A 17424-nucleotide genomic window follows, 5' to 3' on the forward strand; every position below is an offset into this window, starting at 1 on the left:
ACTTATTAAAATTTGATCATTTCATCTTTAAAATTATCAGTGTGAAGTAATTTAATAAATCACCACATCAATATTTATAGGAATTAAAAAATAATACTCGCTGTGCTGAATTTGGATTAAATTTGCTTTAAAATACTTTTTATTTCATTGCGATATCTCAATTAGTTCTTAAGATACGCGTTTATAAAGTTTACCATTGTCAATACGATTTTTTGAATTATCAATTTAAAGCAAAAATGAATTCAAAAAATCGTAACATCAAGATTAATGTGATTAAGAAAATAATTTTTGCTATGTTAAATCTAGATTAAATTTGCTTTAAAATGTTTATTGTTTCATCAAGATATCTCAATTAGTTTTTGAGATATAACTTTTTAAAATTTGATAATTTAATCTTTAAAATTATCAGTGTGAAGAAATTTAAAAAATCGCGACATCAATATTTATAGGAATTAAAAAATAATACTCGCTGTGCTGAATTTGGATTAAATTTGCTTTAAAATGCTTTTTAATTTCATTGCGATATCTCAATTAGTTCTTAAGATACGCGTTTATAAAGTTTACCATTGTCAATACGATTTTTTAAATTATCAATTTAAAGCAAAAATGAATTCAAAGAATCGTAACATGAAGATTTATTTGATTAAGAAAATAATTTTTTCTGTGTTAAACCTAGATTAAATTTGCTTTAAATTGTTTATTGTTTCATCAAGCTATCTCAATTAGTTCTTGAGATATAACTTTTTAAAATTTGATAATTTCATCGTTAAAATTATCAGTGTGAAGAAATTTAAAAAATCGCGACATCAATACTTACGGGAATTAAAAAATAATTTTTGCTGTGGTGAATTTGGATTAAATTTGCTTTAAAATGCTTTTTATTTCATTGCGATATCTCAATTACTTCTTAAGATACGCGTTTATAAAGTTTAACATTGTCAATACGATTTTTTAAATTATCAATTTAAAGCAAAAATGTATTCAAAAAATCGTAACATCAAGATTTATTTGATTAAGAAAATAATTTTTGCTGTGTTAAATCTAGATTAAATTTGCTTTAAAATGTTTTTTGGTTCATCAAGATATCTCAATTAGTTCTTGAGATATAACTTTTTAAAATTTGATAATTTAATCTTTAAAATTATCAGTGTGAAGAAATTTAAAAAATCGCAACATTAATATTTATGGGAATTAAAAAATAATTTTTGCTGTGGTGAATTTGGATTAAATTTGCTTTAAAATGCTTTTTATTTCATTGCGATATCTCAATTAGTTCTTAAGATACGCGTTTATAAAGTTTACCATTGTCAATACGATTTTTTGAATTATCAATTTAATGCAAAAATGAATTCAAAAAATCGTAACATCAAGATTAATGTGATTAAGAAAATAATTTTTGCTGTGTTAAATCTAGATTAAATTTGCTTTAAATTGTTTATTGTTTCATCAAGATATCTCAATTAGTTTTTGAGATATAACATTTTAAAATTTGATAATTTCATCTTTAAAATTATCAGAGTTGGGAAATTTAAAAAATCGCGACATCAATATTTATGGGAATTAAAAAATAATTTTCTCTGTGCTGAATTTGGATTAAATTTGCTTTAAAATGCTTTTTATTTCATTGCGATATCTCAATTAGTTCTTAAGATACGCGTTTATAAAGTTTAACATTGTCAATACGATTTTTTAAATTATCAATTTAAAGCAAAAATGAATTCAAAAAATCGTAACACAAAGATTTATTTGATTATGAAAATAATTTTTTCTGTGTTAAATCTAGATTAAATTTGCTTTAAATTGTTTTTTGTTTCATCAAGATATCTCAATTAGTTCTTGAGATATAACTTATTAAAATTTGATCATTTCATCTTTAAAATTATCAGTGTGAAGTAATTTAATAAATCACCACATCAATATTTATAGGAATTAAAAAATAATACTCGCTGTGCTGAATTTGGATTAAATTTGCTTTAAAATGCTTTTTATTTCATTGCGATATCTCAATTACTTCTTAAGATACGCATATATAAAGGTTAACATTGTCAATACGATTTTTTAAATTATCAATTTAAAGCAAAAATTAATTCAAAGAATCGTAACGTCAAGATTTATTTGATTAAAAAAATAATTTTTACTATGTTAAATTTAGATTAAATTTGCTTTAAATTGTTTTTTGTTACATCAAGATATCTCAATTAGTTTTTGAGATATAACTTTTTAGAATTTGATAATTTCATAGTTAAAATTATCAGAGTTAGGAAATTTAAAAAATCGTAACATCAATAGTTATAGGAATTAAAAAATAATTTTTGGTATGTTGAATTTGGATTAAATTTGCTTTAAAATGCTTTTTATTTCATTGCGATATCTCAATTACTTCTTAAGATACGCATTTATAAAGTTTACCATTGTCAATACGATTTTTAAAATTATCAATTTAAAGCAAAAATTAATTCAAAGAATCGTAACATCAAGATTTATTTGATTAAGAAAATAATTTTTGCTGTGTTAAATCTAGATTAAATTTTCTTTAAAATGTTTTTTGTTTCATCAAGATATCTCAATTCGTTCTTGAGATATAACTTTTTAAAATTTCATAATTTCATCTTCAAAATTATCAGTGTGCAGAAATTTAAAAAATCGCAACATCAATATTTATGGGAATTAAAATATAATTTTTGGTATGTTGAATTTGGATTAAATTTGCTTTAAAATGCATTTTATTTCATTGCGATATCTCAATTAGTTCTTAAGATATGCGTTTATAAAGTTTACCATTGTCAATACGATTTTTTAAATTATCAATTTAAAGCAAAAATGAATTCAAACAATCGTAACATCAAGATTTATTTGATTAAGAAAATAATTTTTGCTGTGTTAAATCTAGATTAAATTTGCTTTAAATTGTTTATTGTTTCATCAAGATATCTCAATTAGTTCTTGAGATATAACTTTTTAAAATTTGCTATTTTCATCTTTAAAATTATCGGTGTGAAGAAAGTTAAAAAATCGCGACATCAATATTTATGGGAATTAAAAAATAATTTTTGCTGTGGTGAATTTGGATTAAATTTGCTTTAAAATGCTTTTTATTTCATTGCGATATCTCAATTAGTTCTTAAGATACGCGTTTATAAAGTTTATCTTTGTCAATACGTTATTTTAAATTATCAATTTAAAGCAAAAATGAATTCAAAGAATCATAACATCAAAATTTATTTGATTAAGAAAATAATTTTTACTATGTTAAATCTAGATTAAATTTGCTTTAAATTGTTTATTTTTTCATCAAGATATCTCAATTAGTTCTTGAGATATAACATTTTAAAATTTGATAATTTCATCCTTAAAATTATCAGTGTGAAGAAATTTAAAAAATCGCGACATCAATATTTATGGGAATTAAAAAATAATATTTGCTGTGGTGAATTTGGATTAAATTTGCGTTAAAATACTTTTTATTTCATTGTGATATCTCAATTACTTCTTAAGATACTCGTTTATAAAGTTTACCATTGTCAATACGATTTTTTAAATTATCAATTTAAAGCAAAAATTAATTCAAAGAATCGTAACATCAGGATTTATTTGATTAAGAAAATAATTTTTACTATGTTAAATCTAGATTAAATTTGCTTTAAAATGTTTATTGTTTCATTAAGATATCTCAATTAGTTCTTGAGATATAACTTTTTTAAATTTGATAATTTCATCTTTAAAATTATCAAAGTTAGGAAATTTAAAAAATCGTAACATCAATATTTATTGGAATTAAATAATAATTTTTGCTGTGCTGAAATTGGATTAAATTTGCTTAAAAATGCTTTTTATTTCATTGCGATATCTCAATTACTTCTTAAGATACGCGTTTATAAAGTTTACCATTGTCAATACGATTTTTTAAATTATCAATTTAAAGCAAAAATGAATTCAAAGAATCGTAACATCAAGATTTATTTGATTAAGAAAATAATTTTTGCTGTGTTAAATCTAGATTAAATTTGCTTTAAATTGTTTATTGTTTCATCAAGATATCTCAATTAGTTCTTGAGATATAACTTTTTAAAATTTGATAATTTAATCTTTAAAATTATCAGTGTGAAGAAATTTAAAAAATCGCGACATCAATATTTATGGGAATTAAAAAATAATTGTTGCTGTGGTGAATTTGGATTAAATTTGCTTTAAAATACTTTTTATTTCATTGCGATATCTCAATTAGTTCTTAAGATACGCGTTTATGAAGTTTACTATTGTCAATACGATTTTTTAAATTATCAATTTATAGCAAAAATGAATTCAAAAAATCGTAAGACAAAGATTTATTTGATTAAGAAAATAATTTTTGCTGTGTTAAATCTAGATTAAATTTGCTTTAAAATATTTATTGTTTCATCAAGATATCTCAATTAGTTCTTGAGATATAACTTTTTAAAATTTGATAATTTAATCTTTAAAATTATCAGTGGTAAGAAATTTAAAAAATCGCTACATCAATACTTATGGGAATTAAAAAATAATATTTGGTATGTTGAATTTGGATTAAATTTGCTTTAAAATGCTTTTTATTTCATTGCGATATCTCAATTAGTTCTTAAGATACGCGTTTATAAAGTTTAACATTGTCAATACGATTTTTTAAATTATCAATTTAAAGCAAAAATGAATTCAAAGAATCGTAACATAAAGATTTATTTGATTAAGAAAATAATTTTTGCTGTGTTAAATCTAGATTAAATTTGCTTTAAAATATTTATTGTTTCATCAAGATATCTCAATTAGTTCTTGAGATATAACTTTTTAAAATTTGATAATTTAATCTTTAAAATTATCAGTGGTAAGAAATTTAAAGAATCACAACATCAATATTTATGGGAATTAAAATATAATTTTTGGTATGTTGAATTTGGATTAAATTTGCTTTAAAATGCATTTTATTTCATTGCGATATCTCAATTAGTTCTTAAGATACGCGTTTATAAAGTTTACCATTGTCAATACGATTTTTTAAATTATCAATTTAAAGCAAAAATGAATTCAAAAAATCGTAACATCAAGATTTATTTGATTAAGAAAATAATTTTTGCTGTGTTAAATCTAGATTAAATTTGCTTTAAATTGTTTATTGTTTCATCAAGATATCTCAATTAGTTCTTGAGATATAACTTTTTAAAATTTGCTATTTTCATCTTTAAAATTATCGGTGTGAAGAAAGTTAAAAAATCGCGACATCAATATTTATGAGAATTAAAAAATAATTTTTGCTGTGGTGAATTTGGATTAAATTTGCTTTCAAATGCTTTTTATTTCATTGCGATATCTCAATTATTTTTTAAGATACGCGTTTATAAAGTTTACCATTGTCCATACGATCTTTTAAATTATCAATTTGAAGCAAAAATGAATTCAAAGAATCATAACATCAAGATTTATTTGATTAAGAAAATAATTTTTGCTGTGTTAAATCTAGATTAAATTAGCTTTAAATTGTTTATTGTTTCATCAAGATATCTCAATTAGTTCTTGAGATATAACTTTTTAAAATTTGATAATTTAATCTTTAAAATTATCAGTTAGAAAATTAAAAAAATCGCGACATCAATATTTATGGAAATTAAATAATAATTTTTGCTGTGGTGAATTTGGATTAAATTTGCTTTAAAATGCTTTTTATTTCATTGCGATATCTCAATTAGTTCTTAAGATACGCGTTTATAAAGTTTACCATTGCCAATACGATTTTTTAAATTATCAATTTATAGCAAAAATGAATTCAAAGAGTCGTAACATCAAGATTTATTTGATTAAGAAAATAATTTTTGCTGTGTTAAATCTAGATTAAATTTGCTTTAAAATGTTTATTGTTTCATTAAGATATCTCAATTAGTTCTTGAGATATAACTTTTTAAAATTTGATAATTTCATCTTTAAAATTATTAGTGTGAAGAAATTAAAAAAATCGTGACATCAATATTTATGGGAATTAAAAAATAATTTTTGCTGTGTTGAATTTGGATTAAATTTGCTTTATAATGCTTTTTATATCATTGCGATATCTCAATTAGTTCTTAAGATACGCGTTTATAAAGTTTACCATTGTCAATACGATTTTTTGAATTATCAATTTAATGCAAAAATGAATTCAAAAAATCGTAACATCAAGATTAATTTGATTAAGAAAATAATTTTTGCAGTGTTAAATCTAGATTAAATTTGCTTTAAAATGTTTATTGTTTCATCAAGATATCTCAATTAGTTCTTGAGATATAACTTTTTAAAATTTGATAATTTAATCTTTAAAATTATCAGTGTGAAGAAATTTAAAAAATCGCCACATCAATATATATGGGAATTAAAAAATAATTTTCTCTGTGGTGAATTTGGATTAAATTTGCTTTAAAATGCTTTTTATTTTATTGCGATATCTCAATTAGTTCTTAAGATATGCATTTATAAAATTTATCATTCTTAATACGATTTTTTAAATTATCAATTTATAGCAAAAATGAATTTAAAAAATCGTAACATCAAGATTTATTTGATTAAGAAAATAATTTTTGCTGTGTTAAATCTAGATTAAATTTGCTTTAAAATGTTTATTGTTTCATCAAGATATCTCAATTAGTTCTTGAGATATAACTTTTTAAAATTTGATAATTTCATCTTTAAAATTATCAGTGTGAAGAAATTTAAAAAATCGCCACATCAATATATATGGGAATTAAAAAATAATTTTCTCTGTGGTGAATTTGGATTAAATTTGCTTTAAAATGCTTTTTATTTTATTGCGATATCTCAATTAGTTCTTAAGATATGCATTTATAAAATTTATCATTCTTAATACGATTTTTTAAATTATCAATTTATAGCAAAAATGAATTTAAAAAATCGTAACATCAAGATTTATTTGATTAAGAAAATAATTTTTGCTGTGTTAAATCTAGATTAAATTTGCTTTAAAATGTTTATTGTTTCATCAAGATATCTCAATTAGTTCTTGAGATATAACTTTTTAAAATTTGATAATTTCATCTTTAAAATTATCAGTGTGAAGAAATTTAAAAAATCGCCACATCAATATATATGGGAATTAAAAAATAATTTTCTCTGTGGTGAATTTGGATTAAATTTGCTTTAAAATGCTTTTTATTTCATTGCAATATCTCAAATAGTTCTTAAGATACGCATTTATAAAGTTTACCATTCTCAACACGATTTTTTAAATTATCAATTGAAAGCAAAAATGAATTCAAAGAATCATAACATCAAGATTTATTTGATTAAGAAAATAATTTTTGCTGTGTTAAATCTAGATTAAATTTGCTTTAAATAGTTTATTGTTTCATCAAGATATCTCAATTAGTTCTTGAGATATAACTTTTTAAAATTTGATAATTTCATCTTTAAAACTAACAGAGTTAGGAAATTTAAAAAATCGCGGCATCAAGATTTATGGGAATTAAAAAATAATTTTTGCTGTGGTGAATTTGGATTAAATTTGCTTTAAAATGCTTTTTATTTCATTGCAATATCTCAAATAATTCTTAAGATACGCATTTATAAAGTTTACCATTGTCAATATTGTTTTGAAATTATCAATTTAAAGCAAAAATGAATTCAAAGAATCGTAACATCAAGATTTATTTGATTAAGAAAATAATTTTTGCTGTGTTAAATCTAGATTAAATTTGCTTTAAATTGTTTATTGTTTCATCAAGATATCTCAATTAGTTCTTGAGATATAACTTTTTAAAATTTGATAATTTAATCTTTAAAATTATCAGAGTTAGAAAATTAAAAAAATCGCGACATCAATATTTATGGAAATTAAATAATAATTTTTGCTGTGGTGAATTTGGATTAAATTTGCTTTAAAATGCTTTTTATTTCATTGCAATATCTCAATTAATTCTTAAGATACGCGTTTATAAAGTTTACCATTGTCAATACGATTTTTTAAATTATCAATTTAAAGCAAAAATGAATTCAAAAAATCGTAACATCAAGATTTATTTGATTAAGAAAATAATTTTTGCGGTGTTAAATCTAGATTAAATTTGCTTTAAAATGTTTATTGTTTCATTAAGATATCTCAATTAGTTCTTGAGATATAACTTTTTAAAATTTGATAATTTCATCTTTAAAATTATCAGTGTGAAGAAATTTAAAAAATCGCGACATCAATATTTAAGGGAATTAAAAAATAATTTTTGCTGTGGTGAATTTGGATTAAATTTGCTTTAAAATGCTTTTTATTTCATTGCGATATCTCAATTAGTTCTTAAGATACGCGTTTATAAAGTTTAACATTGTCAATACGATTTTTTAAATTATCAATTTAAAGCAAAAATGAATTCAAAGAATCGTAACATCAAGATTTATTTGGTTAAGAAAATAATTTTTGCTGTGTTAAATCTAGATTAAATTTGCTTTAAATTGTTTTTTGTTTCATCAAGATATCTCAATTAGTTCTTGAGATATAACTTTTTAAAATTTGATAATTTCATCTTTAAAATTATCAGTGTGAAGAAATTTAAAAAATCGCGACATCAATATTTAAGGGAATTAAAAAATTATTTTTGCTGTGGTGAATTTGAATTAAATTTGCTTTAAAATGCTTTTTATTTCATTGCGATATCTCAATTACTTCTTAAGATACGCGTTTATAAAGTAAACCACTGTCAATACGATTTTTTAAATTATCAATTTAAAGTAAAAATGAATTCAAAGAATCCTAACATCAAGATTTATTTGATTAAGAAAATAATTTTTTCTGTGTTAAATCTAGATTAAATTTGCTTTAAATTGTTTATTGTTTCATTAAGATATCTCAATTAGTTCTTGAGATATAACTTTTTAAAATTTGATAATTTCATCTTTAAAATTATCAGTGTGAAGAAATTTAAGAAATCGCGACATCAATATTTATGGGAATTAAAAAATAATCTTTGGTATGATGAATTTGGATTAAATTTGCTTTAAAATGCTTTTTATTTCATTGCAATATCTCAAATAGTTCTTAAGATACGCGTTTATAAAGTTTACCATTGTCAATACGATTTTGAAATTATCAAGTTAAAGCAAAAATGAATTCAAAGAATCGTAACATCAAGATTTATTTGATTAAGAAAATAATTTTTGCTGTGTTAAATCTAGATTAAATTTGCTTTAAATTGTTTATTGTTTCATCAAGATATCTCAATTAGTTCTTGAGATATAACTTTTTTAAATTTGATAATTTCATCTTTAAAATTAACAGAGTTAGGAAATTTAAAAAATCGTCGCATCAAGATTTATGGGAATTAAAAAATTATTTTTGCTGTGGTGAATTTGAATTAAATTTGCTTTAAATTGATAATTTAAAAAATCGTATTGACAATGTTAAACTTTATAAACGCGTATCTTAAGAACTATTTGAGATATTGCAATGAAATAAAAAGCATTTTAAAGCAAATTTAATCCAAATTCACCACAGCAAAAATAATTTTTTAATTCCCTTAAATATTGATGTCGCGATTTTTTAAATTTCTTCACACTGATAATTTTAAAGATGAAATTATCAAATTTTAAAAAGTTATATCTCAAGAACTAATTGAGATATCTTGATGAAACAAAAAACAATTTAAAGCAAATTTAATCTAGATTTAACACAGCAAAAATTATTTTCTTAACCAAATAAATCTTGATGTTACGATTCTTTGAATTCATTTTTGCTTTAAATTGATAATTTAAAAAATCGTATTGACAATGTTAAATTTTATAAACGCGTATCTTAAGAACTAATTGAGATATCGCAATGAAATAAAAAGCATTTTAAAGCAAATTTAATCCAAATTCAGCACAGCAAAAATTATTTTTTAATTTCCATAAATAGTGATGTCGCGATTTTTTAAATTTCCTAACTTTATTAATTTTAACGATTAAATTATCAAATTTTAAAAACTTATATCTCAAGAACTAATTGAGATATCTTGATGAAACAATAAACATTTTAAAGCAAATTTAATCTAGATTTAACACAGTAAAAATTATTTTCTTAATCGAATAAATCTTGATGTTACGATTTTTTAAATTCATTTTTGCTATAAATTGATAATTTAAAAAATCGTATTGACAATGGTAAACTTTATAAACGCGTATCTTAAGAACTAATTGAGATATTGCAATAAAATAAAAAGCATTTTAAAGCATTTTTAATTCAAATTCACCACAGCAAAAATTATTTTTTAATTCCCATAAATATTGATGTCGCGATTTTTTAAATTTCTTCACAATGATAATTTTAAAGATGAAATTATCAAATTTAAAAAAGTTATATCTCAAGAACTAATTGAGATATCGCAATGAAGCAATAAGCATTTTAAAGTAAATTTAATCTAGATTTAACACAGCAAAAATTATTTTCTTAACCAAATAAATCTTGATGTTACGATTTTTTGAATTCATTTTTGCTTTAAATTGATAATTCAAAAAATCGTATTGACAATGTTAAACTTTATAAACGCGTATCTTAAGAACTAATTGAGATATCGCAATGAAATAAAAAGCATTTTAAAGCAAATTTAATCCAAATTCAACATACCAAAAGTTATTTCTTAATTCCCATAAACATTGACGAAGCGATGTTTTAAATTGCCTAACACTGATACTTTTAGTGCTGAAATTATCCAATTTAAAAAAATTGAATCTCAAAAACTCTTTATTTTACCATTTATAATGTCATTAGCAATAATTTCGAGTTATAACGGACGAAAATTATCGAAAATTACACGTTGGATAATCATTGGCTTTTTAATGATAGATTCAAAATGTTTGCAAATCAGATTTTAGGTGTGTTTGCGGAAATTACAGGTAAAAATCATTCCTTTTTTATCAGATGAACTCATTTACATTTTGCGAAAACGAAATCGACGTTTGGAACATTAAATTTTGAGAGGATGCAGATTTTTGAATACATTACAATAAATTAGCAAAAAAATGAGAAATCGGGTTCTACTTTCGAAATAAAAATCGATTTTTTGTTAAAAGCCTATTAATATATTAATAGCTTAACGTAATTAACCAAGATAAGTTTTCTACAATTTTAATTTGTACTGATTAAAATTTTCCATTTACACTTAATTCTTAATTTATTTTAGTTTTGTAATTATAAATAATAACGAAAATAACAAGAATAAAGGCGATTACTGTCTGATTCAGACTGGAAAGGATGTATGCAAATGAAACGATTTTATTTCGTTATTTTTTAATAGTTTAGTAATAACTTTTTGGATTTTAATAGCTATTACATAATTTTCAACGATTGTTTACGAAAAATTGGTACCGCGTTGAAGGTGATAATTATTTTAATGATATTAAAAACACAAATATAGGCCAATTTCTAATTCCTCGTAAAATAGTCATAAAATCGAGCGAAACATACCAAGAGCATTACAAAACAAGATTTTATCTTGTTCCCCTGTGTGTGTATTGTTATGACTGAAACTCGAAGAAATGACGTAAACGTTTTCACCACACAAACAAAATCAATTCGAAAAATAATTAACTCACCAATTTCCTTTCCACCATTTCGATAAGAATCACCCGGAGATGTGCAAAATAAGCATAAAAATAAAAATCCTGTTATTTGACCCGGCGCAATCGGACCCATTCTTTTTTCTTTTTTTCTTCAGCTCTTCTTTGTTTTTTTTTAAATTGGTTTCAAGGAATCAATTTAAATTAATCGCGTAATCGATCGATTTTCTTGGTTTTAAATGAGAAGAGAGACTTCGATTGCTTCGTTCAGAGACTTTCACGCACAAACTGAAACGAATTCAGCGGCTTGGTTGGTTGGAGTCCGGGCACTCCGGGTATAGAAAGAGAGGAAACGTGGAGAAGAAGAAGAAGAAATGCTCTTTGGATTCGGATTCGGTCTCTCTTTAAGTTGTCGCAGAAGGAAGGTTGGATGGTGTTATGTGGACAACGCTTTCGGATCTACCGAAGCGTTCTTTCAATGCCATACTTTCATTTCATTTGCATATTATTCGTGTTCAAAAAAAATCAGGAAGATGAAGAAGAAATTTTGGGGTGTTGCCCTGAAAGATTTCACTTTTACTCTTTTAAATGATAAAGTTCAAAAAATCTTTTCGTTTAGTTAGTTTCATTTTAGTAGAAAACGTCGTAAATCTTAAATTCGAGTTTGAAATGTCTTCTTTGAAGTGAAATGTAACAGGTTGCGATTTGATTTAAAAATTATGGAGAAATCTGAGAATGACGGAGCAAAACTTTATTAATAGATTATGTTTGTGATGACTCTCAGTGATGATTAAAATCTGCCATAACTCTTAAACTAAAAATGATGGAGTAAAATTCAATTAATAAATTTTGTTCACTATGAATCCTAGAAGATATGTTTCCGAATCGATTTTATTCCAACTCTACCAGTTTTTCTCTTACATACGTAAGATTGAGAAAACGTAAAATTTGACGTATTTGAGTACTAAAATGTGTTATGACTTCAATACCAATAAAGATGGGGCAAAATTCTATTAAAAAATTTTGTTCATTATGAATCCTAGAAGATATGTTTCCCAATCGATTTTATTCCAACTCTAATAGTTTCTCTATTATATACCTAAGATGATGAAAACCTAAAAATTGACGATTTGTATGACTAAAGTCTGTTAAAACACCAAAACTAAAAATGATGTGACAAAATTTTATTAATAAATTTTATTTATTATAAATCATAGAAGATATGTTTCTTAATCGATTTCATTCCAACTCTATTAGTTTTTCTCTTACATACGTAAGATAGAGAAAACGTAAAATTTGACGTATTTGAGTACTAAAATGTGTTATGACTTCAATACTAATAAAGATGGGGCAAAATTCTATTAAAAAATTTTGTTCATTATGAATCCTAGAAAACATGTTTCCTAATCGATTTTATTCCAACTCTATTAGTTTCTCTATTACATAGTTGAGATGATAAAAACATAAAAATTGAGGATTTGGATGACTAAAATCAGTCATAACACCAAAACTAAAAATGATGTGGCAAAACTTTATTAATAAATTTTATTCATGATGAGCCCTAGAAGATATGTTTCTTAATCGATTTCATTCCAACTCTATTAGTTTTTCTCTTACATACGTAAAAATCAGAAAACGTAAAATTTGACGTATTTGAGTACTAAAATGTATTATAACTCCAAAACTAATAAAGATGGGACAAAGTTCTATTAAAAAATTTTGTTCATTATAAATCCTAGAAGATATGTTTCCTAATCGATTTTATTCCAACTCTATTAGTTTCTCTATTACATACGTAAGAAACTGAAAACCTAAAAATTAACGATTTTGATGACTAAAATCTGCCATAACACAAAAATTAAAAATGATAGTGCAAAACTTTATTAATAGATCATGTTTATTATAAATCTTAGAAGATATGTTTCCTAATCGACTCCACTCCAACTCTATTAGTTTTTCTATTACGAACGTAAGATGAAGAAAACGTAAAATTTTATGTATTTGAGTGCTAAAATGTGTTATGACTCCAAAACTAATAAAGATGAAGTAAAATTCTATTAAAAAATTTTGTTCATTATGAATCCTAGAAGATATGTTTCCTAATTGATTTTATTCCAACTCTATTAGTTTCTTTATTACGTACTTGAGATGATAAAAACTTAAAAATTGACGATTTGGATGACTAAAATGTGTTATGACTCCAAAACTAATAAAGATGGGGCAAAATTCTATTAAAAAATTTTGTTCAATATGAATCGTAAAAAATATGTTTCCTCATCGATTTTATTCCAACTCTATTAGTTTCTCTATTACATACGTAAGATGGAGAAAACCTAAAAATTGACGATTTGGATGACTAAAATCTGTCATAACACCGAAACTCAAAATGATGGGGCAAAACTTTATTAATAAATTTTGTTTATTATGAACACTAGAAGATATGTTTCCTAATCGATTTCATTCCAACTCTATTAGTTTTTTTCTTACATACGTAAGATGAAGAAAACGTAAAATTTGACGTATTTGAGAACTAAAATGTGTTATAACTTCAATACTAATAAAGATGGGGCAAAATTCTATTACAAAATTTTGTTCATTATGAATTCTAGAAGATATGTTTCCTAATTGATTTTATTCCAACTCTATTAGTTTCTCAATTACATACTTAAGATGATGAAAACCTAAAAATTGACGATTTGGATGACTAAAATGTGTTATGACTCCAAAACTAATAAAGATGGGGCAAAATTCAATTAAAAAAATTTGTTCAATATGAATCGTAAAAGACATCTTTCCTAATCGATTTTATTCCAACTCTATTAGTTTCTTTATTACGTACTTGAGATGATAAAAACTTAAAAATTGATGATTTAGATGAATAAAATCTGCCATAACACCAAAACTAAAAATGATGGGGCAAAACTTTATTAATAAATTTTGTTCATTATGAACCCTAGAAGATATGTTTCCTAATCGATTTCATTCCAACTCTATTAGTTTTTTTCGTACATACGTAAGATGAAGAAAACGTAAAATTTGACGTATTTGAGAACTAAAATGTGTTATGACTCCAAAACTAATAAAGATGGGGCAAAATATTATTAAAAAATTTTGTTCTTTATAAATCCTAGAAGATATGTTTCCTAATCGATTTTGTTCCAACTCTATTCGTTTCTTTATTACATACCTAAGATGATGAAAACCTAAAAATTGACGATTTGGATGGATAAAATCAGTCATAACACCAAAACTAAAAATGATGGGGTAAAACACTATTAATAAATTTTGTTTATTATGAACCCTAGAAGATATGTTTCCTAATCGATTTCATTCCAACTCTATTCGTTTTTCTCTTACATACGTAAGATGAACAACACGTAAAATTTGACGTATTTGAGTACTAAAATGTGTTATGACTTCAATACTAATAAAGATGGGGTAAAATTCTATTAAAGAATTTTGTTCATTATAAATCCTAGAAGATATGTTTCCTAATCGATTTTATTCCAACTCTATTAGTTTCTCTATTACATACTTAAGAAGATGAAAACCTAAAAATTGACGATTTGGATGACTAAAATGTGTTATGACTCCAAATCTAATAAAGATGGGGCAGAATTCTATTAAAAATTTTTATTCATTATGAATCCTAGAAGATATGTTTCCTAATCGATTTCATTCCAACTCTATTAGTTTTCTTCTTACATACGTAAGATGAACAAAACGTAAAATTTGACGTATTTGAGTACTAAAATGTATTATGACTCCAAAACTAATAAAGATAGGGCAAAATTTTATTAAAAAATTTTGTTCTTTATAAATCCTAGAAGATATGTTTCCTAATCGATTTTATTCCAACTCTATTAGTTTTTCTATTACATACTTGAGATGATGAAAACCTAAAAATTGACGATTTGGATGAATAAAATCAGTCATAACACCAAAACTAAAAATGATGGGGTAAAACACTATTAATAAATTTTGTTTATTATGAATCCTAGAAGATATGTTTCCTAATCGATTTCATTCCAACTCTATTCGTTTTTCTCTTACATACGTAAGATGAACAAAACGTAAAATTTGACGTATTTGAGTACTAAAATGTGTTATGACTCCAAAACAAATAAAGATGGGGCAAAATTTTATTAAAAAATTTTGTTCTTTATGAATCCTAGAAGATATGTTTCCTAATCGATTTTATTCCAACTCTATTAGTTTCTTTATTACATACCTAAGATGATGAAAACCTAAAAATTGACGATTTGGATGAATAAAATCAGTCATAACACCAAAACTAAAAATGATGGGGTAAAACACTATTAATAAATTTTGTTTATTATGAATCCTAGAAGATATGTTTCCTAATCGATTTCATTCCAACTCTATTCGTTTTTCTCTTACATACGTAAGATGAACAAAACGTAAAATTTGACGTATTTGAGTACTAAAATGTGTTATGACTCCAAAACTAATAAAGATGGGGCAAAATATTATTAAAAAATTTTGTTCTTTATAAATCCTAGAAGATATGTTTCCTAATCGATTTTGTTCCAACTCTATTCGTTTCTTTATTACATACCTAAGATGATGAAAACCTAAAAATTGACGATTTGGATGAATAAGATCAGTCATAACACCAAAACTAAAAGTGATGGGGTAAAATATTATTAATAAATTTTGTTTATTATGAATCCTAGAAGATATGTTTCCTAATCGATTTCATTCCAACTCTATTCGTTTTTCTCTTACATACGTAAGATGAACAAAACGTAAAATTTGACGTATTTGAGTACTAAAATGTATTATAACTCCAAAACTAATAAAGATGGGGCAAAATTCTTTTAAAAAATTTTGTTCATTATGAATCCTAGAAGATATGTTTCCTAATCGATTTTATTCCAACTCTATTACTTTCTTTATTACATACTTGAGATGGTGAAAACCTAAAAATTGACGATTTGGATGACTAAAATCTGTTATAACATCAAAACTAAAAATGTTGGGGTAAAACACTATTAATAAATTTTGTTTATTATGAACCCTAGAAGATATGTTTCCTAATCGATTTCATTCCAACTCTATTCGTTTTTCTCTTACATACGTAAGATGAACAACACGTAAAATTTGACGTATTTGAGTACTAAAATGTGTTATGACTCCAAAACTAATAAAGATGGGGCAAAATTCTATTAAAAATTTTTGTTCATTATGAATCCTAGAAGATATGTTTCCTAATCGATTTTATTCCAACTCTATTAGTTTCTTTATTACATACCTAAGATGATGAAAACCTAAAAATTGACGATTTGGATGAATAAAATCAGTCATAACACCAAAACTAAAAGTGATGGCGTAAAATATTATTAATAAATTTTATTTATTATGAATCCTAGAAGATATGTTTCCTAATCGATTTTATTCCAACTCTATTCGTTTTTCTCTTACATACGTAAGATGAACAAAACGTAAAATTTGACGTATTTGAGTACTAAAATGTGTTATGACTTCAATACTAATAAAGATGGGGCAAAATTCTATTAAAAAATTTTGTTCCTTATAAATCCTAGAAGATATGTTTCCTAATCGATTTTATTCCAACTCTATTAGTTTCTTTATTACATACCTAACATGATAAAAACCTAAAAATTGACGATTTGGATGAATAAAATCAGTCATAACACCAAAACTAAAAGTGATGGGGTAAAACATTATTAATAAATTTTGTTTATTATGAATCCTAGAAGATATGTTTCCTAATCGATTTCATTCCAACTCTATTCGTTTTTCTCTTACATACGTAAGATTGAGAAAACGTAAAATTTTACGTATTTGAGTACTAAAATGTGTTATGACTCCAAAACTAATAAAGATGGGGCAAAATATTATTAAAAAATTTTGTTCTTTATA

General features: G+C 23.9%; 1 protein-coding gene across 1 annotated transcript in view; it reads right to left on the reverse strand.

The window, feature by feature from the left end:
* LOC111420289 (C-type lectin domain family 4 member F-like) overlaps positions 1-11819 on the reverse strand; it is a 50014-nt gene extending 38195 nt beyond the window's left edge. Inside the window, exon 1 of the mRNA XM_071201395.1 lies at positions 11554-11819. Coding sequence (XP_071057496.1) covers positions 11554-11653 — 100 coding nt within the window. The 5' untranslated portion in view covers positions 11654-11819. The remainder of the gene's footprint in view (positions 1-11553) is intronic.
* Positions 11820-17424: the final 5605 nt, after the last annotated feature.

Source organism: Onthophagus taurus, chromosome 1, assembly GCF_036711975.1.
Source record: "Onthophagus taurus isolate NC chromosome 1, IU_Otau_3.0, whole genome shotgun sequence".
Lineage (NCBI taxonomy): Eukaryota > Metazoa > Arthropoda > Insecta > Coleoptera > Scarabaeidae > Onthophagus > Onthophagus taurus.